A 27,723-nucleotide genomic window follows, 5' to 3' on the forward strand; every position below is an offset into this window, starting at 1 on the left:
ACTCAGGCGCCAGAGCCCAGTAAAGACAGGGAGGGAGAGGCTACAGTGTTTGTGTGAGAGAGAGGAGGGGAAGGTCTGTGTGATGAGTATGTGTGTTTGTGTGAAGTGGGGTCGGAATGTTTATTTCAGTAGATTTTTTTCATTTTTGGTGTGTTTGAGTAGGCCTGCAAGTTTGCAGACCCACTGCCACCCACCAAATGCAGCCTTTGGAGCCAAAAAAAATGTTGCAGACCCCCAATGTAAGCAATGCCTTCAACCATTAGGTGATGCTGTTCTTTGTCCTTACCACTTAGCTAAGGTTCAGTATCATTCCCAGGCTTTGTGTTGGGAAAGTTCCTGTGAAAGTGCAAATCTGTGCCAGACGCCTGTGATATGAGAGTAATTTGCATGCCATGTAATGAAGTTTGTTTCTCTAAGCAAGTATAATACAATACCACTTCAGCTTCTGTTCCCATAGCTCTCTCACATCAGAATTGGTTGAGGAAGTAGGATTATATATAGACTTTTTTAAAAAGGTACCAAGATAACAAGCTCAGTCCATCTCTTAATCTGAGAAGCTTTTAAATGTCAAAATCTAAAGATACATTCAATAAAATTGAAGCATCAAATGCTGATTTATCTTAATCTGAATGTTATTGGAGGAGTGCTGAATCATTGATTTTGAATTATTTATTTGTTGTTGTTGTCGTCGCTGTCATAGGGGGAAAAAAATACAGACTGCAGTACATAGCACATACTGATGGGTGAAACTTAAGACCCAAACTTTTAATTTCATAAGCTAACCTTCAACTGACTTTAAAATTGCTGGTTACATTGAGACTCTTCTACTAGCCACCCACCAACACATTTTTATTGAAAGGCTGCAGCTATAATCCATTAGTTAATGACTAAGCTGCACTTGCCAGATCACATTCACGCTCCCAAGGACTGGAAAGTGGCCGGATTTTCAAGGGCTTTGCAGTCAGTAATGATCGAGCCAACCTCCTTTTGTTCAGTGTTTGCAAAACCAATATGCTTAAAAAACAACACTCGAATTTTATTGGTTTCTCTATTGAAAATGCTAGCCTTATCTTCTAAGGCCATTGCTTTGTCACAGTAAATTTATTTTTTTCTCCGGAACTGCATTGTGCATATTATGTTCAACTCTCCCTCCTCAAACAAGGCTTTAACCTATGTAGAGCTGCTAACTTCAAAATTTGTTCAAGATAAAAATCAATCAGAGATATACCAGCAGTAGATTTATCACCTCAGCAGCATGGTAGAAACAACTATTACTCAGTTAAAGCTTAAATGTCAAAACTAGTCAATTAGCCCAAGTTACTGTGGCAGTGATGGCGATGTCTCGTTGCCAAGTATAGCTTTGCGTGCGGGGGGTGGGGGAGATATACCACAAGATGGTGATAGAAAACAATAAGCAATGATTCTTACTTCAGAAACCACAAACAAACCCCCATACGCTATTGTAACTAAACTTAAAGGTAAAGAGACCCCTGACCATTAGGTCCAGTCGTGGCCAACTCTGGAGTTGCGGTGCTCATCTCACTTTATTGGTCAAGGGAGCTGGCGTACAGCTTCCGGGTCATGTGACCAGCATGACTAAGCCGCTTCTGGCGAAACAGAGCAGCACATGGAAACGCCATTTACCTTCCCGCCGGAGCGGTACCTATTTATCTACTTGCACTTTGACATGCCTTCGAACTGCTAGGTTGGCAGGAGCAGGGACCGAGCAACGGGAGCTCACCCCGTCGCAGGGATTTAAACCGCCGACCTTCTGATCGGCAAGTCCTAGGCTCTGTGTTTTAACCCACAGCGCCACCCATGTCCCATAACTAAACTTAAGTATGAACAAATGAAATATATATATATATTTGCTGAATTATAGACTGTATGCTCCTTGGGGCAGGAACCTGTCATTTAGTGCTGCAAAGCGTCATGCAGATTGACAGCCCCATAAAAATAAACACATTCCATCACCATGGAATCTCAGAGCACAGAAACAAACCACTCCCAGGGGATGATCTGAGACATTTTGCAGTCAACGGTGGTTCGAAAATAGTATAGTAAGAAACCCAATATTGAAAATTTTCTGCCTTTATGAGCCTTTTGCTGTCTGGGGGAAGCTGCCTTATCCTGTAGGGATGGCACTGCCCGATTCAACCAATGTGAATTGTGTAGCAGTGGGGATTGAGGCAAGCTCACCTTGTCAAGCAACAGTGAGAAAACGTGTACTCTCTTGAAATTACCTCTTCCACAAAAACTAATCCAAGATAAAAGAGCTCTCTTTCCTTTGTATCTTGTAAGTATCTGTTTTGGATTTATTTTTCTTCTGCAAACTCTGGCCTTCATTTAGATAAAATTATCATTGTTTTTACATCTCACTGAAATCAGTGAGACAGGTTTGTCACAACCAATTTCAATGAAAATTAGGCACCACTAACTTTATAGTTGGGCATCTGCCGTCAGTTCAAAAATAACAAATGCACAGATGCTAATGGTAAATGCCATTTTAGACCCACTCTTGTGGGTCATAATCCACAAAATTACAAACACTGGTTTAGGGAGCAATCTGATAGACAAGAAGCAGGCATAAAGTAAGCCTGGTGAAAGTTAAAGTAGCACAAAGTATACCAGATCCAAACTCTGTTCCGGAGCAAGGTTACTGCTGCTTGAGCCAGCCTGAGCCTGGAGGGGTGGCAGGGAGTCTATTTTGGAATTATTCTGGAATTACACCAGAGTTTTTGCAACCTTAATTTATGGGTTGCCATGTCACAGGGACTGAACCTGGGACCTTCTTCTGGAAAGACAGACACTCTGAGACTCAGCCATGGCCATTCCCTTACAGCGAGAACATCTCGGTGTATGGCGACCAAATACTCTTCTGAAAAGACAGATTTCATCCATTCCACAAACTGTTTTTGTGAGGAAATTCCCATCTTCCTTTTCTCCACACCTCCAGCTGAAGAAGATAATACATGTTTATTGGTATTATTAGTGTTGCATTTAAAAAATACTACTGCTGCTACTACTACTACTATCATCATCATCATTATCTGTACTGGTCTCAATTTTTTTCTTCCAATCTTGAATAAACCCTCTGAACTAAAACAAAAAAAGTGCCAAGAGCTTTAAACACTGATTGATACCATTTATTTATTTATTTTACTTCAGATAAGCAGGGAAATTTATTTGCAAGTTTGTTCTACAAGCTTTCTCTAGGAGTGTCACATATATAGCCATAAATATAAGAATATGTCACACTATTTAAAAATACTGGCGTGCTGTTGATTTCTTTATGATTAAAAATATCTGCTTACAGGAGGAGTTGTTTGATGATGGCTATTAAAAAAACACACTTACAAGACTGCTATGAAAGCTATAGACTACGTGAGTAAAATAAACTTTAAATCCAAATAGCAAGAAAGCCAGTGTAATTTACACTGGGGTAAAATGCACACTGGATGCAATTTGCCTGTATTCCAAATTCCATTCAGCAGTGGCTACTATTGGCTGAGCTGGCCTCAGCCTGGCAGAGGAAAAGCAAGCCTTTATAATGCTACACTTTTTGCCAGTGTAACTTCTGGCATTTTGCTAGGTCACATTACTGAGCAGAATTGAGTCTGGAATAGGCATATGGATCTCTATCTCCCGTCCCACCCCGTCATTCCACTGAAATGTCCCAGTGTGAAAGGAAAGCATCCAAAGTACACCCCTATCTCAAACACACCATACCTGACAACAGTCATACAACCTCTATATTAGCACAAAAGACCAAGAGCAATAACAATTTCCAGAATGAGTAGTTAAAACAGCATTATATAATATACTTAACTGATTGGTTCAAAATTGGGAAAGGAGTACGGCAAGGCTGTATATTGTCTCCCTGCTTATTTAACTTACATGCAGAATTCATCATGCAAAAGGCTGGACTGGATAAATCCCAAGCCAGAATTAAGATTGTTGGAAGAAATATCAACAACCTCAGATATGCAGATGACACAACCTTGATGGCAGAAAGTGAGGAGGAATTAAAGAACCTCTTAATGAGGGTGAAAAAGGAGAGTGCAAAATATGGTCTGAAGCTCAACATCAAAAAAAGGAAGATCATGGCCACTGGTCCCATCACCTCCTGGCAAATAGAAGGGGAGGAAATGGAGGCAGTGAGAGATTTTACTTTCTTGGGCTCCATGATCACTGCAGATGGTGACAGCAGCCACGAAATTAAAAGATGCCTGCTTCTTGGGAGAATAGTGATGACAAACCTAGACAGCATCTTAAAAAGCAGAGACATCACCTTGCCAACAAAGGTCTGTTTAGTTAAAGCTATGGTTTTCCCAGTAGTGATGTACGGCAGTGAGAGCTGGACCATAAAGAAGGCTGATCGCCGAAGAATTGATGCTTTTGAATTATGGTGCTGGAGGAGACTCTGGAGAGTCCCATGGACTGCAAGAAGATCAAACCTATCCATTCTGAAGGAAATCAGCCCTGAGTGCTCAATGACAGATCCTGATGCCGAGGCTCTAATACTTGGGTCACCTCATGAGAAGAGAAGGCTCCCTGGGAAAGACCCTGATGTTGGGAAAGATGGAGGCACAAGGAGAAGGGGACGACAGAGGACAAGATGGTTGGACAGTGTTCTCAAAGCTATTAACATGAGCTTGATCAAACTACGGGAGGCAGTGGAAGACAGGAGTGCCTGGCGTGCTCTGGTCCAGGGGGTCACAAAGAGTCGGACACGACTAAACGACTAAACAACAGCAACTAAATGTATACCAGGGTTGGGGAGCCTGCAGCCTCCAGATGCTGCTCAACTCCAAATCCCAGCCATTTACATTCAGTGGGGATGACTAAAGAGGAAAGGGTGTAACACTGAAAGTGTTCATCGTTTACTTTTACCTTTTATTTTATTTGTTAGTTGTTGCTGGCCTCCTGATTTTGCAAGATAGAAACTACAGACTGACCAATGTGCTAAGTCCATCAGCTTCAAGTGGATGCTAACATGGAAGGACCAGCTGAACCATACAGTTCCCCTCTGCAGATGCTACTAGAGTAGCATAGACTGAACTTGTCGACACTGCAACATGCCTCTGGAGGAAGATCACATATTTGTTCTCTTCCTACCTTTCCTAAACATCAGTGTGGGCCTGGGAGCTTCAGATGACCTCCTGGACTCATAGATGCCACCACAGCTGAGCTGCAGGAGCTGCACAGACCTTGCAGAAAATGTTTGTGCATCTGTTTCCCAAGTTTTTCTGTAACGTTATGACCTTGCTCCTTCAAGAGTTTTCTGAGCAGTAAATGCAATAAATGATCATGCTGTGGGAATTGCAAGCAAGGTTAAAGCACCATTACCCACTGGGCTTAGTGACAGTGACAATATAAACCAAAGTTATTCGCATGGAAGGATTAACTTCCCCCTTTGGGGCTAGGTCATATGACCAATGTAATAGAAGACACTCTCAAACTTTAATCATAATTAAACCACTGCCACAAAGATATTTCTACTTATTACTGGAAATTGTATTATGATTTAACTCCCCTGACATCATTTCACTAAACCACTACAGCATTAGGTTTATTAAAATGTGGGATATTTAGCAGCTACATTTATTCAAATAATCTGTAGTGTAGTGGGGGTGCAGTGTGGCCTGAAGGTGGCTATTTTAGACAACTATTAAAGACAATTTGTAACAACAGTAAATTCCTTAGTTTTAAAAATTAATACCAAGGAATAATAAGGCTACATTTTAAATGTGATGTCCAGATACAACCTTCTAAGGACAACTGGGGTTTTCTCCCAAGCCTGATCATCAACATGGCAGCCATTATTTATGTTGCTTACTAACTCTCAGTAGAAGTTAGATAAACCTTTACTTAGCTTCATATCCAAACGCTGATGGACATAAATATAATTCTACCCCCCCTTTTCTGGCTCTTACATCAATGGAATTATTGTGCATATTCATCTGCCATGGGTAGGAGGCTCGCTCCCTAAAGCAGTTCCTACACTCCTTTAAATATATGCTATTCCTATTTATCTCTTTGAAGAAGAATGAATCACATCTGCTGCTCGCAGCTATCAAAACGTAATTTCATCAAGCAGGCTGAGGAATGTACACATTCCCACAGCTCTACACTAGGAGGCAAGTTTTCCCCACACACCAGCCTGCTTCACTCTTAGCTGAATTGTGTGTAACCAAAAGATGTTTTGCAGCTTACCGCCATTGTCAGACAGTTTCCTTACATCACAATTGAGAAAAAGCAACACACATACCAATATTAGGCTAAAATCCTTCACACGGGCTTCTGATACTGTACTGAGAGCCTAATGTTGATTTAAAAGTGGTTACAGATATTAAAATAGCATATTTCCAAAGTTATTCACATAATGGTCTCAACATGATTTCCCCTCACTAATTTGATTACCAGATATGTAAAATCATAACACTGGATTGTTTCAAATGGCCATTTCAGTGAACAAAAGCTATGTGTGAATAATAATAATAATAATAATAATAATAATAATAATAATAATAATTTATTTGTACCCCACCCATCTGGCTAATTGTTGTTGTTGTTGTTGTTATTTGTACCCTCGCCCATCTGACTGGGTTGTCGCAGCAACTCTGGATAGCTTCCAACATATATAAAAACATCCCTTCATCTTCTTGGCAACTGATGGGAGGGTGTTCCACAGGGCGGGAGCCACTATTGAGAAGGTTCCCTGTAACTTCGCTTCTCACAGTGAGGGAACTACCAGAAGGCCCTCGGTGTCCTGGCCGAATGATGGGGGTGGAGATGCTCCTTCAGGTACACAGGGCTCAGGCCGTCTAGGAAAGACACATGTCTATTGCCTGGCAGTACCCATTCTGCTTCTAGGCCCACTTGATGCCCAATGCGCATGCAATTTTGCATAGGGCCAACCCACATTATTATTTCAAAGTACTGGAGAGGAGTGGCTGGAGTGGCATGATCAGTATCCAATATGCAACCTGAGAGTTGACCATGACTTTCAGGCCTACACATATTGGTTAAGTCTAACTTAAATCCCCTTAATTTCAATGAACCCAATACAAACATGGCAAGTCTGGCTCTAGCCCAGGCCAAATTTTACAACCACTTATATTCAGCTGGAACACCCAGAGGAAGGACAAATCCATCCAGTGAGTAAGAAGGATAGGGGCAATATCACTGTCATGCACAGCCATTAAATTTCAAATTAATTTGACACAACTATTTAATTTGGGGGCAAGGAAAATTGAGATGATTCCATATATCACATCACTCTGACCATATTTTTATTATTACTGTTAACCAGAAAAATAAGCATATCGAAAATTTAGAATGTTTTCCTGAAAATTTAACTATGTAACTATGAAAACATTTCCACTGGAAAGTTTTCTTATTATTCAAATACATATGGAATGCCCTTCTTCAAAATAAATTGTATATATTTCCAACATCTTTTAGCAGTAAAACAAAATAATTCTGTCTTCTGCACATTAGATCATAAACACAATGCGAAGCTACAAATTGCAGAACAGATGCAATAAAGTCATATTGTCAGTAAGCAATTAATCATGGGGTGTCATGCTATTTGCTAAGGCAGTTAATATTTTATGCAATTTTGAACATGCAAATTTGAGATAGTGAAACGTAATGCACAACATTAGTCAAACTTCTGTGAACATTTCCCCCATTAAGATCTGAACAGAAAATACAATCAGGAATAATATTTCTAAAATCTGATCATAACTTAGCTAAACAGAAGAACCTTGACTTCAATAAGATTGTAGCTCTTTAAGTCAGGAGTGGAGAAATTGTTGATGTTGAGGGCCACATTCATGTAGGGCTAAACAGTTAGGGGCCACGTGCTCCATTTCTGGACTCTCACCAATTATACACTCCTCCCCTCTCAGATCCTTAATAACAGGTTGGCCTTTGGGTTGCTCTGCAGGCCTGCTTACCTCCCAATCTGTCATTCTCCTAATGGCAGCCACCACTTTTGCAGAGAAGAAAGAGAGAGAGAGAACGAGAGATAGGTTGCTTGCTGTGAATGGAGTTACTGTGGAGGGAGCAGGTCAGGTGAGGCATCCACCTTGAGCAGCAGAAGCCCAAGAAGGTTGCCTGCCTTGCCTCCACTGCCTGCTCCACTGCATCCAGTGCCAACAGTGGGACCAGTTTCTGGCGAAATCTTTCAAGATCTCACAGACTGCACGAGGTCTCATGAGATCTTGTGAGAATGCACAGAGCCGCAGAACAAAAGGGAAAGAGGTGTGGCACTGGCAGCATGGCAGGACCAAGAGGGGATGACAGAAAGGGGGAGGTGGCAGGCTGTAGGAAAATGGGATGCGCCAACCCCGGGGAGGCAGTTACAGTGGTACCTCGGGTTACAGACGCTTCAGGTTACAAACTCTGCTAACCGAGAAATAGTACCTCGGGTTAAGAACTTTGATTCAGGATGAGAACAGAAATCATGCGGCGGCGGCAGGAGGCCCCATTAGCTAAAGTGGTACCTCAGGTTAAGAACATTTTCAGGTTAAGAATGGACCTCCAGAACGAATTACCGGTAAGTTCTTAACCCAAGGTACCACTGTACTTAGAGAAAGGGGTGGTGCCTAACAGGAGAGGCCACAAGCCAGATGAAAGGCACCAAAGACTGGGTGTAGCAATTTCCTATACCCAAACTAACTGTATTGGTCTACACGAGGCATGTCAAAAGTCTGTTTCAGGGGCCTAATCTGGCCCACTGGTCAGTTTAATCCGGCCCCTGTGGCAGTCTACATCGGGTAAAATCCTAAAAAAAAGGTCAACAATTTTGGTCGGCCTTCACACATGTTCACTTCATCAAATCCGGCCCTCTGTGAAAAAAGTTTGGGCACCTCTGACTCTACACATATACTTCTGGTGGTTATAACAGTTTTTAATAAGTGTGGTGTTCCTAATACAGTGGTACCTTGGTTTGCATATATTTTGGATTACGAACACATGAAACCCGGAAGTGCATGTCCCAGTTTGCAACCTTTTTTGGGATTACAACCCATTTTGGCGGGATTACGAACAATTTTTTTTGGAGGCCCCATTGGCGAAAGTGCACCTTGGGTTACAACCTGTTTTGGTTTACAAACGGACCTCCAGAATGGATTATGGTTGTAAACAAAGGTACCACTGTACCACAAATAAGTCTGCAATCAAAGCTCTTCTTTCCTAGGTAAAAGTAAAGGGACCATTTAGGTCCAGTCATGAACCACTCTGGGGTTGCGGCACTCATCTCGCTTTATTGGCCGAGGGAGCCAGCGTACAGCTTCCGGGTCATGTGGCCACCAGAGCAGCACACGGAAACGCCATTTACCTTCCCGCCGGAGCAGTACCTATTTATCTACTTGCACTTTGACGTGCTTTCAAACTGCTAGGTTGGCAGGAGCAGGGACCGAGCAACGGGAGCTCACCCCATCATGGGGATTCGAACCGCTGACCTTCTGATCGGCAAGTCCTAGGCTCTGTGGTTTAACCCACAGCGCCACCCGTGTCCCAAAAACCAACATACTACTGTATCACAAATAAGTCTGCAATCCAAGCTCTTTCCTACCTCATACTTAAAGAAACCTAGTGCTGGACATCAGCTACACGTAGAAAGCATCTCGAAAGATTGATTCACACAAAGAAGCAGCACCCAGTTGTAAAACATAAGCTGTGAGGTCAGGCTGGAAACCCATTTTCAAAGTGCAATTCTTCCTTAAAATGCTTGAATTGAAAGTCCCCTTCCTCACCTTGCTAAGTTCCTATGGTCAGTACCACCCACTGCTGCTGCCCAGTCCCACAACATTTCTAAGAAAGTTCTGCATGCATCCTTTTTGGAGGCATCTGTGCTTCACTGCAACTCCCTCAAATACCCAAATTTAATTCAAAACAAAAGTCTGGCACAACTTTAATTCTTAATGCAAACCTGTAGGGAAGTTGAGACCAATAAAGACTGAGGGCCAAACAGTGGCTAAGTGACTAGGTAGAAGAATGCAGAGATACAAAGGAAATGAAGCAGCAGCAGAAGAAGAAGAGGAAATCTTTGTGATCATAAATGATAAGCTGTACACCTAGAAGCTGGACACGATGGTCCCTCTCTCTCTCTCTCTCTGTCTCTGAACCCCCCGGGGGGGGGGGGGAGTAATAATAATATTATTTATTACCCAGCCTTTTCCAGAATGTCCAGGGCAGAAATGCAACAAATTAAAATTCAGAATTGAGAACGGTTAAAACAGATTACAGTCACAGGAATAGGATGGGCCCTTAAAAAGCAATTTCAGACGTCAAAGACCAGGGTCAAGGATCTCTTTAATAAGAAACTCCACTTTACTAAAAACAATATCCAGCCTGATTTTCATCCGCTTGGTTGGCCCTCAACTACACATTTTAAGCCAGAAAATTATGAAAACAATAGCTGGGAAATGAATATTGTCATGCTGGCTGCACTTCTTGCCTTGTTCATACAGTGAAGAAGTGCACAAAAATACACAACAAAAACATTGGGAAACTTTTGCCACATCTGATATTAGTCCGCATTCATTAATGGAGACGATTTCATTTATAGCAACTCTGTCACTTTCATGGTAATGATTGATAACTGACCGCAATTAATTCAAAGTGTAAATGCAAAAAATAAAAAATATCAAGCTCGTTAGCAGATAGTTTATGCTGTGATTATGATGGTGAATGGATCAGAGGCTAAATGGAGCCTGGCCTAAATTGAAATGAAGTCAACCACCCCTCTGCCCCATACTGTATATTTGGATATACAACTGCATGAAAAAACACAAAAGAAAGCAAAACACCAGTGTTTACTGCAAGCAACTTATAAAAGGATAATTGCTGCTGTTTTTGTGATCATTGCCCACTGCAGAGTTAGGTTTAAGCTTTTCAACAGTTTTCATCTGTTGAGGGAAGATCAAGGGATACAGTGCATGAAAGCATCTAACCATAGAGGTGTCTCAAGGCAAGCCCACCTAGTTGCAAACTCAGTGGGATGAAAGAGTGTCATGTCAACCCCCCCTCTCTCTGTGTGTGGCAAATCATTGTCCCCCTACCACATAAATTAATAAAATTAAACAATAAAAATATAAACAACAACAGCTTTTCAAGTACAACCATCAGGAGGCCTGTATGTATGATGCCCTGGTTTTTGTGATCTTTGATCTTTTAAGCAAAAGAAAAGAAGAGGAAGAGTTTGGATTTGATATCCCGCTTTATCATTACCCTAAGGAGTCTCAAAGCGGCTAACATTCTCCTTTCCCTTCCTCCCCCACAACAAACACTCTGTGAGGTGAGTGGGGCTGAGAGGCTTCAGAGAAGTGTGACTGGCCCAAGGTCACCCAGCAGCTGCATGTGGAGGAGGGGGAAGCGAACCCAGTTCACCAGATTACGAGTCCACCGCTCTTAACCACTACACCATATGCATCTGGGGCTCTGTTTGGACCACCCACCTCACCTGTGATGTTCTGCTCTAGCAGAGTGGCAGAGTTCATGTCATGAATTGCATAAATTATACTCCCATCAGGATTCCCTGCACATCAATCACATTAGGATTAAGTACTATGCCAAGTAGTTACCACCAAGGATGTTATCACAAGAGTACAGTCATATGTAATTATTCCAGAAACTGAGGTAAGTATGAACTGTATCTTAATAAACAGGATAGCAGTGTGTGATTATAAAGCTAATGCTGAAAATCGCTCTCGCACTCTCACCCAGCATGAATGATTGCTGGCTTTAAGATTAGCTGGATGAATTTTCTCTTACTGTGCATGCCTTTTCATTAGGCTAGGGTAATTGTATAACTCTCTTGTCTCTTTGCAGGCTGGCAACACTTGGAAAATATAACAATGTATCTCTGGCGCACTGGTTCATTAAGCCTGGAGAACATTTAACTCATTCTAGAACACAGTAGGCTTTTGAAACCTAAATACTAAACTTGGTATCAGCAGCAAAATACCAATATCAGGGAGCATCGACTACTAGATGCTACGCAGCTATTAACCAATGATTCATGTGAACCTGGAAACAAATGGCCCAAATTGTTCTCACCATGGGGCAAAACACTCAAATCAAGGGAGAACATCCGCAGCACAATACATGAAAGTGAGATTGTATTAGAATTGGCATTTAAAAGGCAGGCAGCACGGCTAGTTCGGCTGTGCATTTAATGTTTGCAAAGCTACAAACAAATTTATATAAAAAGTAATGCCCCTGTTCTTTGTTTCTGAAATGAAAACATTTTTTTCCATACCAACTTAAAACATACACTCACACCTACATAAACCTTGAAGCATCTGCCACAGAAAATGTGCAGAGTGATTGCTTGTTAGATAGGGGGGAAATAGAATTTGCCTATAACAAACAAAAAAATGAGCGCACAGGAAAATAACAAAAAGAAAAAGGGTGGAAGTTGGATAGCTTTTCCCATTTAAAGCTTCTCAGTTCACAGCATTAAAATATCGTTCCATATATTGAAGAACAAACCATTGTACTTTGTTAAATGCCACTTAAATGTATAAGTAGCATTTAATAGAGTAAGAGGGAGAAGCAAGCGGGCAGGTCTTTGACCTTTGGATTATATTCCAGAGGGGTTATACCATCAGATAACAACATCACCGTATCAGGGCAACACAGAGACATACATTTTGGTGGACCAGAATCCATTTTGTCAGATGAAAGAAACTCTTTCCTGACACAAATGAGTTCAAGAAAGAGGGAAGAACCTTTACAGCAAGCTGGGGACTTGCTAATGCCATTTCAGAAATTGAAAAGAACGAACCAAATTCCAGCTATTTAAAAATAAATGAATGAATGAAATCAGTATCTCCCTCTTGCATATTCATGAAACTTCAATTTTTGTCCTGCTTCAAGAGCACATTGCATTCAATTATTTGAAATTTCAGAATTTCAAATTTATTCCAGCTCCTCAGCATACATTTTTTTCTGTGCTGATATTAGCACCAATGTGAGTACAGTTACACTAATTTTCATCTTATTTTAAGGACATGGTGGCATGGAAATTATTGAGGCATCATGGATGTGTTATAATAATAATAATAATAATTTATTATTTATACCCCGCCCATCTGGCTGGGCCTCCCCAGCCACTCTGGGCGGCTTCCATAAAAACCAAAAATACAGTAAAATCACACGTTAAAAACTTCCCTGAACAGGGTTGCCTTAAGATGTCTTCTGAATGTCAGGTAGTTGTTTATCGCTTTGACATCTGCTGGAAGGGCGTTCCACAGGGTGGGCGCCACTACCGAGAAGGCCCTCTGCCTGGTTCCCTGTAGCTTTGCTTCTCGCAATGAGGGAACCACCAGAAGGCCCTCGGCGCTGGACCTTTCGTTGATACAAAATATGTGATCTGTAATCTCTAGTTAGTTTGAGTGGCAGATTGTAAAAAAATGGTGAAGTCAACATAGATTAGAGGGCTAACATGGTAGGAATAATAATAATAATAATAATAATAATAATAATAATAATAATAATAATAATAATTTATTGTACCCCGCCCATCTGGCTGGGTTTGCCCAGCCATTCTGGGCGGCTTCCAACAAAGATTAAATATACATTAAAATCCACAAATCATAGTGCCCTTCCCCACCCTGTGGGTACTGCTTCTGAGATATCACTGTGTAGTAAGATAGCACACCTAAAGCCTAGACGTCTCCCATTCCCTAATCCTTATGTGAGTCAAAAGCATCTGTCTGTTCAGATTAGTCTTTTAGCAAAACTATATTAGCAAAGAGTCCATCATTTGTGATTAATATTACATGTTCTAATTCATTTTACATGACACATTTGGAATTTTTTCTCTAATGCAGAAGTACTCACACATGCAGTATCTTCAGAAAAGGACTACAGCAATTGGGACCATTCCTTGCTGAGGACTCAAATTTATTTCTGGATTTGCGTGTCGAGGTCCCCAAGCCACCCCCCAAATAACTCACAACGCACACTTAATTTTTGTTTAAGGTTTTTGGCATAATTTTGGCCACAACTTTATTTAAATACAAAACCGTGAGTGGTTGTTTAGGCATTGGTTAAGACTATCTGTCCCCCCGCCTGGGGACAGAACTGACTTCCGGGCACCACCGAAAGACAGTGCGGGGGAAAGCAAGTCGGGGAAGAATTGGAGCTGAGACACAGACCCTCAACTCTCACCCGCCTGCTCCCCGAAGGCTTGCCGGCCCTAGTCCCATTCCAGGGATTGGACGAAAAGATGGCAAGCCCCAGGATTCCTTTAACGGAATTCCCTTTCCGCAGCAACCATGGAGGGGCAGGCCCAGCCTATCATAACCCCTCCTCCACCAATTTATAACCAATGCCTAACCGCAACCTTACAAGTTGTGACGATTTGCTACGCAGTAGGCAAAAACCAAATGGCCCAGCCAATCAGCCAGATGGACAAAATTCCTACCAGGCCCCTGCCCCAATGGCAGACGACCCCATGACAGGCATAGCAAGGTCAATGCAACAACCCCTTACTCAAGGGCGGGTGGGCGGGTGATCCGTTGCACACAGCAAAGAGAAAGCTCCAGGCTGCATGCAGAGTATTTAAACATTTTACCCCTCCCACCAAAATTGCAACATAACTTTTACCCCAGCATCCCAGTGAACCAATCACTGCCCCAGGCCATCTTTAGAGACCCTGCCTGGTAACAGAGGGGTGGCTCAGCAGACCCCACCGCAACACGTGTTCTCCATGAAGGAGAACACGCTTTGTCACACAGTGTTAAAGCCAGTACTCAACTCTGTGCCATCAAGGCTAAAGGGAAAGTCTACACAGGTAACACCGCTGCAAGACTGTCTTTTTGTCACTTCAACCGTCACCTCTAGTACATAAAAACACAAATACTGGATTGTTCCATCTAAGTTGCTTAAAGAGATAATAGGGTTTGCCTGGGAATCCATAGACTTTATTGACATTCTGGCAATTTAATTACTTGCATTTAAATAAGGTTACCACCATTTAGAAAGTGTTGCTTCCACTTTCTTGGGTTATTATTCTAATAACATCCAGAGGTGGTTTAGACCAAGGGTGGAATTGTAACTCAGAAAGAAAGAAACTGTTTGTGGGCCATTATCCAGCTTTTACCACTCTGGTCAGAGGCCAAGCAAACATATGGCCAAAATGAATGAATGAATGAATGAATGAGACATTCTGGAGTCTGCTGCAGTGATGGTGTGTATACATACAATCTTTTGATAAAAATAATGTTTAAAATTCTGTTTTCTGGTAATTAATACACGTAAAATAGTCATAACTAAACACACCCTCGAGTTCCACCCTAGTTTAGACATTAGATTTCCCAACGTGTTCTTGCCATATCATACAGTACCTCCTCCAACTTATCCTCTTCTCTCTCAACCTGAAATGGAAGCCCTCTTATTTTAGCTGCAAAACCCACAGCTTTCCCTTCCTTGAAGCATCTGGGGGGTAGGCACAGGGAAGAGAGATTTTATTTCTGCTAGCACAAGGCTGCTGCCCCTTTTTGTACACCGTGTGCCAATTTGCACAATGACCGCTCCCCACATCAAATGGGGGTGCCTTTTGCGTGGCCGCGTGCAGCCCCCCAAATCCCAGTGTGACTCCTGGTAGTTCAGGCTGGCTTCATCCTCCCCAGGCTGGATACCTGGAGGTCTCCGCCTACCTCAGCCAATCGCCCAATCCCGCCTGGGGAGGCGTTGCCAGGGGATTGGCCAGGTAAGGGGAGGGACCATCCTGCCCACACAACAGAAGGTGAATCTTACCTGCGAAGCAGCAGTCGGCTCCAGAGCTTCTCCCACCCTCCCCTCCCTCAGTTAAGTCTTCTTTTGCAGGTTAACCTCTTCTCCACAGCTACGCAGGTGCTGCTACGTCAGGGTCGCTGTTGAAGGGCCGGAAAGGAATTTTCCTGCATTGGCAGGTTTTGCTTTTCCCGCAGCAAAACATCACAACCTTGGCGGTTTCAGGCCTTGGGCAGAATCGTTTAGTCTATCTACCTAAATAGGGGGGGGGCAGAGCGGTGACCCATGCCCCCCTTGCAGTTGTGATCCCAGGGTTCCCCGATAAAGGGGTCTTGAGGGGAGGCATTGGCCATACGCTGAGAGGTTGTCATTGCTCTCCCCTCCAATGGTGGCAAAATGGGGGGCAGGCTCTCTGCTTGAACATATGCTCTTCAGAGCCAGCCCAACCCAACATTCTGGATACCCCTGAAGTCTCCCAGATCCCCGGCTGGGGACTGGGAAGAATAAATGCCCAATGCCTGAGCCAAGGTCTCCCTACACCTGAAACTTAATAAAGTTGTGGCCAATTTTAATCCCATAGCACGTTGTCTTGAGTCATTATTCTGCTCGGGGGTTGCCTGGGGTTGGGGGGACTCCATTGCCTGTCCATGCAAAGGGTGGGGAACCTATGCCCCTCCAGGTTGGACCCCAGCTCCTATCAGCCCCAGTAGACAGAGAGGTCTGACAACATCCTGAGGGCCACAAGTTATCCACCTATTGGAAAAATAAAATCCCCCACTCTTGACCACATTCTGCACAGTGCCGGATTTGCCTATAAGATAAACAAACTATAGCTTAGGGCCTCACTCTCTTGGGGCCCCCCAAAAAATTAAAGAAAAAAAACTGGATGTACATTTCTAAAATATAAGATAAAAACAAATAAAATAAAATAAAAGCTACATACAGCAACAGTGTTTTGTGTTGTGTAGGTTCCTATGGTGTAATTAGTGGGCCCTGCATATAGCATATATTCAACACAAAAAACAGCGGCAATTTGTTGTTGACAAAGGACAGCTGGACGTATAAAGGGCCCCATTACCTTCAATAGTTTAGGGCCTCATCAAACCTATGGTAAATCCAGCCCTAATTCTGCAGGAACAATTGTCTTATCAAGCCATTTAACAACACTACAAGAATTCAGGAGCAGGATATTAACATGTTTATCATATGTAAATCCCACTGAGTTGAACAACAGTTACTCCTTAGTAAGTCTGCTTAGGACTGCAGACTTAGGTTTTCACCTTATTGATCTTAATTCTCCATATGCTCACCATGTGTCTAGGTGCATTATTTCACAGTTTCAAAAACCACAATTGTTCTCAGGAACCAGACCTCCACGTCTGCCAGAGCATTTGAAATCGATAGCCAAATCTATAACATCAAAGAGCTTTGGAGCTTTTATGTCTGCAGTAAAGAAGCAGCTTCTTACAACAGTAGCCCCCCCCCCCCCATGCCACACAAAATGCTACTTTGGAAACTTGTAAACTCTTCAGTAAACTCTTCCCTAGTGCAACAGCAGGAAAAGGTGAAGCCATATAGGAAATAAGTAATGTATAGTGAGTACACATACGAGCTCTTGTACATGCATATTTTATTTATTCACATTCCAGGCCATGTGCAATTCTATATTATCAAGGCCAATGTTACCAGGCCAAGCTCAAGGTGCTGATACTAACATACATGTCCCTATAAAGCTCAAGACTAGGTTTCTTTAGAGAGCGCTTTATCCCTTCTACACCCAGCGGCGGTCTGCAGGAGTCTCTCCTGCAAGTTCCAAAGATATCTAAGCCTGCTCTGCACTAACTGAGAGCAGGGCTTTTAGTGTGGCTGCCCCTGTTCTGTGGAATAGCAGTCCTGTCGAGATCCAAGACTGCACTTTCTGGAAATGGCTGAAGACATTTTTGTTACAACAGGCTTTCCCAGCTGGATAGATGGGTCTTTTCCACAAGTATCCATTTGTTTTAAATCTATTGGTTATCTTTGTATTTTTAATTGTTTTAATTGCTTTATGTAAATCACCTGGATATGGTGTCTTAAAAGGCAATTAGCAAATTAATTGTAACAATAATAATGTCAATGCCTTTAGGAAACACCACTGTAAAGTGATTGCCCTTTAGTTACTTATATTTTTTACACTACTAATCTAAGTACATAGCTTTTGATTGGAATCAGAAAAACTATTTGCTTTAAAATTAGTCTGCTTCCTATATTATGAACCACGTGTCATATTCTTAGGCTGGGGAAAATCTAAAAAGAGAGAAAATGCATGTGTTACCGTTGCTAGTGAAAGGATCTTCAGTAACCACACCACAGAAAATAATTGTGTCTGGATACAATAATAATGAAAATACAGTTGCTGCACCTTTCCCTCTGCCTTTCCTAGATGTCTGCTTGTTTTGCAGCGACTCCACCTATTTCTCTGAGAAGCGCAAGCCATCATCGTTATACCTTATGCTCCGTGCCATTTTATATGCCGCCACAGATACGGAGGACACACACGAAAACAATACAATGCAGGCCTACCTATATAGAAAAAGCAAAACAAAAAAACCATGTTGGGATGGGTGGGCAGGGAAGGCTTGAAAATGCAACTCACCAGAGTTGGGATCGGAGTTGCCATCCGCTTCGGTCCTCTTGTCCGGTGAGGCCTGGTCGTAGAATTCGTCCTGCGGCTGAACCAGAGGGAGAGGGTGTGAGATCAGGGTACCACTACCCACAGGCTCATGATCTCCTAGACCACTGTCACTGCAGCTTTCCTGGGAGCCATCGGGGAGGTGAAACGTAACACGGCGCTGGGACTACAAAGAAGAGCACAGGACACGCTGGATTAGTGCTCTTCTTTTACCTACTGGAACTCTCTTTTAAAATATAACTTATTGTCTTTTTGTCATCCCCCCCCCTCCCCAACCATCACCTCTTTACTGCAACCCAGGAAAGGAAAGAAAGCAGGTCGTCATGGGCAACTTCACTTATTGACTCCACCTGGTCTTAACAGTTTCGACAGTACCTGTCTCCTCCCTTGGCTGGACAGTACCTGCTCATATGCAGCCAGTGCGGAAGGAACAGAGCCGTTCCATAGGCTCCCCTCCCAAGCCCAGAAGCCCAGAGACCTCCCAAGGGCTGCAGGTCAGAAAAAGAAGCCTAGAAAAACAGATCCAAGAGCATAGCTGCCGTTTCCCTTTTTAAAAGGGAAATTCCCTTATTCCGAATAGGATTCCTTGCAAGAAAAGGGAAAAGTTGACAGCTATGTCCCGAGAGGGAGTGAGGGAGGCAGACCAGGAAAACCTGCTACGGATGGCAGCTAGGGAGCGTAAAGGGGATCCAGGAAACAAAGACAAATGGGGGGAAACCAAAAGAAGGGTGGAAACCCCTCCCAAGAAACCTCCTACCAGTGGCTAAGGCAGGAAATGGAACAGGGGCAGGTTTGCACCTCAAAAGTTTTTTTTAACTTCTTGGGTGGAGACAACCTACATCATGGATCCCAATTCTGCCCTACAGGAGAAGCTGCTTTTCATTCAAAATGCACCTTGTTTGACCCCAGAAAACAGCTGGTAGTGGAAAGACTCCTTCCACAAAGCCTGTGGAGTCACTACCAGTCAATGGAGACCAGGCTTTGCAAAAAAAAAGTGAATGGACTGACTCCACATGAGACAGATTCGAGTGTACGGGATCTGAACCCGATTCAACTTTACTTGCCGGCTACACCTGTCTGGGTTATATACAAGAACTGGCATCCTTGTGGAAAACTTCCTGCTTTTTTGGCCACGTTCTTTCAGCGGCACGTCATCTGGTACAGTGGTACCTCGCAAGACGAATGCCTCGTAAGACGAAAAACTCACAAGACGAAAGAGTTTTTCGTTTTTTGAGTTGCTTCACAGGACGAATTTCCCTATGGGCTTGCTTCGCAAGACGAAAACGTCTTGCGTAATTGAATGCATTCCTATGGGAATCCGTGCTTCGCAAGACGAAAAATTCGCAAGATGAAAAAACTCGCAGAACGAATTAATTTCGTCTTGCGAGGTACCACTGTAGTGAGCTTTCCAGCTTCTTACAATGGGATAACTTGAATTGCATGGCATGTTCTACCAAAGGAAATGGCCTGGGCAGATAGGAATGGGTCAGAAGGAGGGAACATTTAGCCCAGGCCTTCCTGGCACAAATACTGTGCAACTTATTTGAGAACCGTATCTCACAACTTTGCTAGTGTATCCTTATTTTTAAACAACAATAATAAAATTCTGAAATTGTTAGTAGCTTAGAGTAGCAAGATGAAATGTGACATGGCAAGGCTAAAGGTATGCATGTGGGTTATCTAAACATGAAAATGTGCTTCTAGGAAGTATTAGTTTATAGTTAACATTTCATCAATACATAATATTTCAAAAACTCTTCGCAACAGACACATGTAACAGCAATTTGCCTGCAATCTGCTGGAGGAGAGGAGATATCTATCTAGACAGAACTACGTAAACCACTTTGCGATGTACAGCGCAAGATAGATCAGATTACTTGAAAAACCAAATAAAAGTGCTCCTCTTATTCTCTACTAGCATTACATAGAATAAATTAGGTTTTGGGTTTTTTCCAGGCACTATGGGAAGGATTAAAGGATATGTAGAATAAATTGTGTCATTGCTGGGATATATTCTAGTAGTTCAGAAAGGCAGCTTTAAAAAGAAAAAGAAAGAAACTCCCAGTGGGCCTTAATATCAAGGATTTCAGTCTTAGTCAGAAAAACTTACATATATGGCATCAAATTTAACTTACTTATCACAAGGGGCAAAGAAACAGCACAAACGCAGCAAGCTTTGGCTTACTTTCTTTGTACAGAGAAGCAATATCCATATTATGAACACTGACTTGTGTCACTTTTTGGCTTCCCAACTCCTGAAGGCTGCAATCCTAACCCCTGGCCAGCATTAGCAGGGCTTAATGGATTGGTGTGGAAACTGAAACAGCTACTGTCTTGTCACTTGTGCTAGTCAGGGTGGAAGGTGACTCGGGGTGGTGGGGGGGGAATCCATTCACTGTGCCAGGACTCAGACAAGGGCAACAGCTCAGGATCCAATGGATACTGTGCCATGTGCCACTATGTGCCACTGTTATCATCCCAAATGCCCATTTGGGGTGTTCCCCCAGCCTACTACTGATCGTACCTTCTGCCTATCCACCATTTGGGCAGACATGTTTGGTTGCCCCTCACCAGCAGGGCTTCTAGTTGCAGAGGATGGCAAGAGTTGGCCAGGGCAGAGTTGGCCATCTAAACCCATTCCAACATGGTGGATTGGATTGGAGTGGGTGGGTGTTGGATAACTCTGTTAAGATGCTTTCCCTGCCCTTTCCTTTTTTAAAAAAATACCAAGTTTATATTCCATGTGTATGGAGGACAATATTTTTAGTCCACCTGCTGAACCAAGGGCCAGATGACATGTGACATTAACTGTGTTGTTTGCTCTTGAGTGATTTTTTTTTTTCAGAAACGGTGCAGGTCTCCAGTCTAGACTGAGACTCATGCGTGGGATATGGGGAACCTTTAGCCATTTGCCCACACACCACAAACCAGCCCAGCCCACAGTCATGCACTTTGCACGAAGATTGTGTACATTGTAGGACTGGACAGAGTTTATGAACTAAGACGACGTCCTTAATGGCTCTCAATCCCTTTAAGTCTCTTGCCTTGCTTTTCTATTAGAAATGTGGTAAACACAGCATCACATGTCAGTGTGCGAGCCATGAACTTGGAGCACCCTGGTTCAAATCTCACCTAAAGTAGGAACCTAGTCTTATCACATCTGCACTATGGGGATAAGAATACTAACCAACCTTACAGGAACAATGGTGAGGATTAACTGGGATTATGTATGTGAAAGTGCATTGCACACATTAAAAACAGCTATAACAATAAATAAAAAAATGTTCCTTCATTTTGCTATCTATTGGACAAATCAGAAATGTGTTTTTTTGGCTGGACTTCAATAATAGATTATCCTTCCACTGGAGATTCCCAAAGTCATAGTCCAAAGCATTTCCCAGAAGCCATGTAAGTCACTTTATTTGCATTGGGCTGAGGAAAAAGGGATAAAGTAAGAGCATAATTATAGATTATGCACCATTGAGATCAGGCAGATAAAGAAATTTGATCAACAATTCTATACCTTCTTACTCATGAGTAAACCTAATGGAACTCAGTTGGGCTTAATTCTCAGCAGACATGTATGGGGTGAGGACATAGGCTGGATCCTAATCCTGTTCAGCCAAGTCTTGTGACCTGGAAACCTGACATAAATTAAGATGGCAAAAGGGGTGATATCACTCCAGGCTTCTCCACACTTCCTCTTGCCCTGCTGCTTACAGCAGGGAAAGACTACTCTTCAGAGTTCAATTGGAGCAAACAGCAAATTGGGGTTTTTCCAGGCTTTCCCTGGGAAAGAAGCAGTGGGAAACTGCCCATACCTGTAATTTCCAGGCATGGGACAAGCAGAAGTGTGAAAAATCCCCCAACATTATTTTAAAAGCATGTTTTCCCTCTGCTAGAGTTAGGTCACTTCAGGCATCATTGGCCTGCTCCTGGAATGAGTTTCTATCTGGTGCACATTTCACCAGATTACCTTATGCTGGGCTTCCTTCACACCAGCTTCTTGTGCACTAGATTGCTCTCTTAAATGTTTACAAGTAGGATTTCTCCCTTAAATGTCTAAATTTACATTTTTTAATGTAGTATTGTGTATATGTGTGCTCTTTTCTTGGAAAATATTGCTAACATTGTTTGAAAAGGGAGTTATTATGCTCTACTTATCAGAGCATATTAGATTTCATGAAAAGACTGGTATTTGTTATTAGCTATTGTGAATATTTAAAAGGATGCTCCTTAACTTATCTTCTTCAAGTTATGTCACACTTATTGGTTGCACACACAGAATTAATAAAATCTCTCTCTCTCTCTTCTTACAAATTGTCTATGCAATCTTCTTTGCTATACTTGGAACCATGAAAAGTGGCAGACCAAACCAAAATCCACTCTCAGACTGGAGGGAGACAAGCAATTGTTAGTTGGAGTGTTATTGTTCGAAAAAGTTAGGACTGTATGAAGAAAGCATTGTGGTTTCTATGTAAACCTATGTAAGGTTTCACATACCATTTTTTTCCCCAAAAGAGGGGTCATGAAGTTTTGTATGTGCCATTATCTCATATCACTTCACATCTTGTATATTTTTTTAGATTGCAACTAGAGATATGATCTGGGCCTGCGACAAACACACATTTGCAAGCATACATATGTAGAGGTCAGAGTGTTTGGCCGCAGATTCCTAACTAAGCACCCATGGGTAAACCTGTGTTTGTTGCTGCACGTAATCACATAAAGCTTGTTGGGTTGGAGATTATAGTGTCAGCAGAACAAAAATGTATGTGTACACCATAGGAAATGATGTCTATTTGCTATACCCTCAATGTTGGTAACTACTGTCCTGGGATGAGATATAATCCACCATCTGTGTCATTTCTGAGTGATTCCACCCTGGCTCAGAACCCCAGAGACCTTAGAATTCCTGGTTCCCTACAATTCACAGACAGATAGATGCCAGACCAAGTCACACACACACACACACACACACACACACACACACACACTTAAAGCAATAAACCCAGAGAAGGTGAGGTTGGACCTCGAAGGTATCCTATTAGGAAGAAAGGTCATTGGGAGGTGGGATTTGATCTACTTAGGCAGCTTGACCTGGCCATGGGGTTGCCTACATGAGGCCAGTTCTGGCATTTTAGCCAAGCATTTACTTGTCTCCTTACATACATAATTTTATTTGTATGCTGCCTCTCCACAGTTCAAACCCTGCTCAAGGCAGCTTACAACATGGAAAATCCATAACTACTGCATAACAAAAGTAGTCATGAACAATAAAGCATTTAAACTTTGAGTTTCATTCACAAACCACAATAGTTGAGAAAGGTATACATTAAACAATTAAGAAACAATGGATATCATTTTCTGTCTGTGTGTGTGAGAGAGAAAAGTTTTGTTCTTTGCATCAAACTTCTCTGAACTGTGTTACAATTCCCAATCGAAAGGTGACAGCTACTGACAGGGAGAGTAATATTTTATATTTTATTCCAGCTATTCAATTAGCAGAAAATCATCTTTTTTCTTCCTTAATAAAACACCCAGTATCTATCTACACTTGTCTCAACTGCAAAGTGAAATAAATTTCCCTTTAACAAGCAAATAAAGTGGTACAATTTAATCTAATCTAACGCCCTGCTTTATCTTACTCAACTGGGAGCCAGCTAATGCTAATAATTTCCTCATTTTAGCCTTTTAAAACAAGAATTAATGTGTCTGAAGCTTAGGAAATCAATTCCAGTCTTATGCTTAGGTTAAATTAGCATTAGGTAGTGATGGGTAAGATCCTGACCACTTGTGCCATATGATGAAAAAGTGAGGATGCAATAGAACACCCTGGTTTTCATTCTTTCATTCGTGTGAGAGTTGTTTGAGCTAACTGGCTGATTATTTTGAAGGAGTCTAACATAACTGATAACTTTTGATAAAACATAATTCAATGGGATCCTGTTCCTATTACTCACAATGCAGCATAGCTGGAAATTAGGTTCATGTCCTCTGATACCTGAGAAATTTCATTCCCTACCTCTCATGCTTGAGGTACCCTAATTGTTTTGGGTTTTTATTTAAGGATTCATGAATGTTATAAGAAGCCATTACAATAACATGCACACATTCATATTTGCTGAAAAATGTCCACCAAATTACACATAGTGGGAGGAACTATTTTTTGCAGCCCCCGCCACCCTGCATCTCACACACAAATACGCACATATGAGACCCTGAAAATGGAGGTTCAGCCACCAGCTGTTAGGAACTGCGCTTTGGTTTATACTACAATGTTATCCCTCAAATTTAATACCTTAGGACCAAACCAGGTATAACTTAGGATCGCCCCATTTTATATAGGTTTCACTCTCTCCCAGAGTATGAGTTCCATGATCTTCAAACCAGGCAAGCTAATTCACCTCTGCATGCACATACCTTCATAAATGCACAAACAACCCATGGGGCATCCTAACAATAGAATGACTTAGCTTGGTTTACGCGCATAGTGACATAGTGCAATGTCTGTCACAGAGTGGTAGTATGCAGAAGTAATTTGGTGTCATAGTCCCGTGCTGCCCAGCCATGGCACAGCTCAGTGGTGGGAGAGGCCAGCCAAGCAGCCATGGCTCAGGGGGGTCCTTGCCTGGAGGCAGAGTCCATATGCAAGGTTCAGTCGAGTCCTAAGGTCAGGAGTATCTCGGTTCACGTAGTCAGATGGTCCAGGGGTCAAGAAAGCCGAGAGCCCAAGGTCAAGAAAAGCAAGAACCAGCAAGGTCTGGCCAGGAACAACAAATGTTGTTTCTAGCCACTGACTGAGGTTGGAAGCAAGAAGGCTGATCAGCAACAGGTGGAGTCACTCTGCCTTCTGTTCCTTCAGGTTGTTGCTCAGCAGGTAAAGCCAATTCCTGGCCCATGACACTTGGATGAATAGGACATTCTCAGAATGCTTTGGTTTCCCTTAAAACACCCACATTTGGGGGTTTAGCACTGGTTACCACTAGCAGGAGGGACGCGGGTGGCACTGTGGGTTAAACCACAGAGCCTAGGACTTGCTGATCAGAAGGTCGGCGGTTCGAATCCCCGCAACGGGGTGAGCTCCCGTTGCTCGGTCCCTGCTCCTGCCAACCTAGCAGTTCAAAAGCACGTCAAAGTGCAAGTAGATAAATAGGTACCGCTCCAGCGGGAAGGTCAACGGCGTTTTCGTGCGCTGCTCTGGGTCACCAGAAGCGGCTTAGTCATGCTGGCCACATGACCCGGAAGCTGTATGCCGGCTGCCTCGGCCAATAAAGCGAGATTAGCGCTGCAACCCCAGAGTCGGCCACGACTGGACCTAATGGTCAGGGGTCCCTTTACCCTTTACCTTTATCACTAGCAGGAGAACAGCCAGGGAAAGCCTGCTCGGTGAAGCCGGGGCTCTGTAAGTAGTCTTACAAACAATACTTCACAGGATTGATTTAGGTGACAGCATGAAGAGGGACAGATGTAGACAGGAACTGATGTCTCAATAGTATTTGCCCTGTAGGGAAAGCACCACTTAGACTCCACTTCAAGCAGCGAAATGTCACTGGCTAACAGTGATACTTCTCTTGCATTGACCTTGTTGGAGTGAGGCACTTGAAGCACAGCACAGCTTAAGTTAATGACTTTTAAGTCCCACCAGTTTTAGCGAGAAAGAATTAAGGAGTATGCTTAAGGAGTCAGTGGGATTAAGCACCCTTCCCTTTAGCTGGACTGTGCCCTACCTCCGCCTCAGGTTCAATCATCCTTTCACAATCAACCACTTATTAAAGCAGTCCAGGAATTTCCCAGCAGAAAGTCTCAAAGCTACAACTGATACCCATTTAAATTCCACAGAGCCTTCCATGTCTACTGATAGCCAACAACAGCTCATATATGAATTTGTAACTTACTGTAAGTCCTCTGGGCAGTGTATAATACAAAAGTCTTTTTTAAAAAAGCAAGCAAAAGCAAACACATACAGGCGCAGAGACAGACACAATAAAAAATAGAAGAGATAAAGGCACCACCAATAAGCCATAGATAAAATATCAAAAATAGCTTAAGCATTTTAAATGCCTGGGAAAACAAAAAGGTCCTCACACAGGCAGAAGGCAAGCTTCTTTGGAAAGGGCATTTCATAACGAGGGCACCAGTGCCAAATAAACCCTCATAGCAACTGTGCTAATAATTTGACTTAACTGGTCAGTTAAAAATAAGCTTTTCTCTATGGTTGGATACTAAAATGAAACTTTTTTTTTTTTTAAGAAATGGGATTCATTTTTCCCATAGTGAATAATCTTTATAGGTCAAGAGGATAAGATTCAGAGCAACCATTGCTTCTTGCCATCTGTGGGACATTCATAATCTGGATGTTGTTTTATAAACAACTTATTATGTGCCTCTAAATGTCACAATATGGAGAAAATGTAGAAAGTAGCATTATTTGTAATGAGAGTCATATTTATCAATACAAATTGTGGTCATAGCGATTTAATTAGTCACAGTGCAAAATTACAAATCTTGCCAATGGGAGTTTGCTAATTATATTAAATACTAGAGAAAGGTCCATGAAATTGCCTAAGAAGGGAGGAGAGGGAGGACTTCATCCTTTTCCACTTACCTATGTTCTTCTACATCCCCTCACTGGAAATATTTCTTTTATTCTCTTTCTCCTCCCCCCTCTGTTGCCATTTCATTCTGGCTTCCTTCTCTCAGCGCCTGGCTTGTTCTTTCACCATTCTCTCCAATATCCGCCAGGCCAATTTATGACTGGCATACAGAGCCAACGGCAAGGGTTGGCATGGTGGGACAGCTGTGAAGGGTCCACACCTCAGCACGCAAGCCCCTGGACCTGTTCCTCCATTGCATGCTTCTTCACCTGCTTCTTGCTATGGTTCAAATAGCAAGAGTTGTGAGAAGGAGGGACAGAAGATGCCGCTGCTCATGGATGCTCACAGGTTCCCTGCCTGGCAGGTGACAGCAGTGATGATGAAGAGGAGGAACAAGATCAGCCAGTGATAATGGTGGTCAGGAGGTAGATTCATGGAGGGAGGGGAGCCTGGAGGTTTTCTTGTCAAAAGGCCCTCTGAAAACTGAACTGGGACAGCTGAAAATATAGCCATTGCGCCATTCCTCCTGCACCCACCCACTCCAAAGTCAAGATACACAGCACCCAAGACCAGACCAGCATCCGAGACAGAAAATCCAATAAGTTCCTGTCACTCTGACAGTAAAAGTGTCTACATTTACTACTTCTGCTTAAGATTTTAGTGCTGCTTCATGATGCCCAAAATCAGCTTCCTAAGGCA

General features: G+C 42.6%; 2 protein-coding genes across 9 annotated transcripts in view; both read right to left on the reverse strand.

Annotated features, from left to right (window-relative positions):
• Positions 1-27,723, reverse strand: part of LOC310842696 (uncharacterized protein) — a 1,538,459-nt gene that overhangs the window by 846,695 nt on the left and 664,041 nt on the right. The gene's annotated exons all lie outside the window — the stretch shown is intronic.
• The window catches only part of PCDH9 (protocadherin 9), a 754,509-nt gene that overhangs the window by 233,823 nt on the left and 492,963 nt on the right, over positions 1-27,723 (reverse strand). For 4 of the 8 annotated variants that reach the window (XM_083737782.1, XM_083737780.1, XM_083737781.1 and 1 more), the window contains one exon: positions 18,392-18,467. The exons of 1 other annotated variant lie outside the window; for it this stretch is intronic. In XM_083737782.1, the coding sequence (XP_083593908.1) occupies positions 18,392-18,467 (76 nt within the window). Of the gene's footprint in view, positions 1-18,391; positions 18,594-27,723 lie in introns of all 8 variants that reach the window. 3 more of the 8 variants (XM_083737779.1, XM_083737777.1, XM_083737776.1) reach the window with 1 other exon arrangement.

Source organism: Podarcis gaigeae, assembly GCF_964106915.1.
Source record: "Podarcis gaigeae genome assembly, chromosome: 4".
In the NCBI taxonomy this organism is placed as follows: Eukaryota; Metazoa; Chordata; class Lepidosauria; order Squamata; family Lacertidae; genus Podarcis; species Podarcis gaigeae.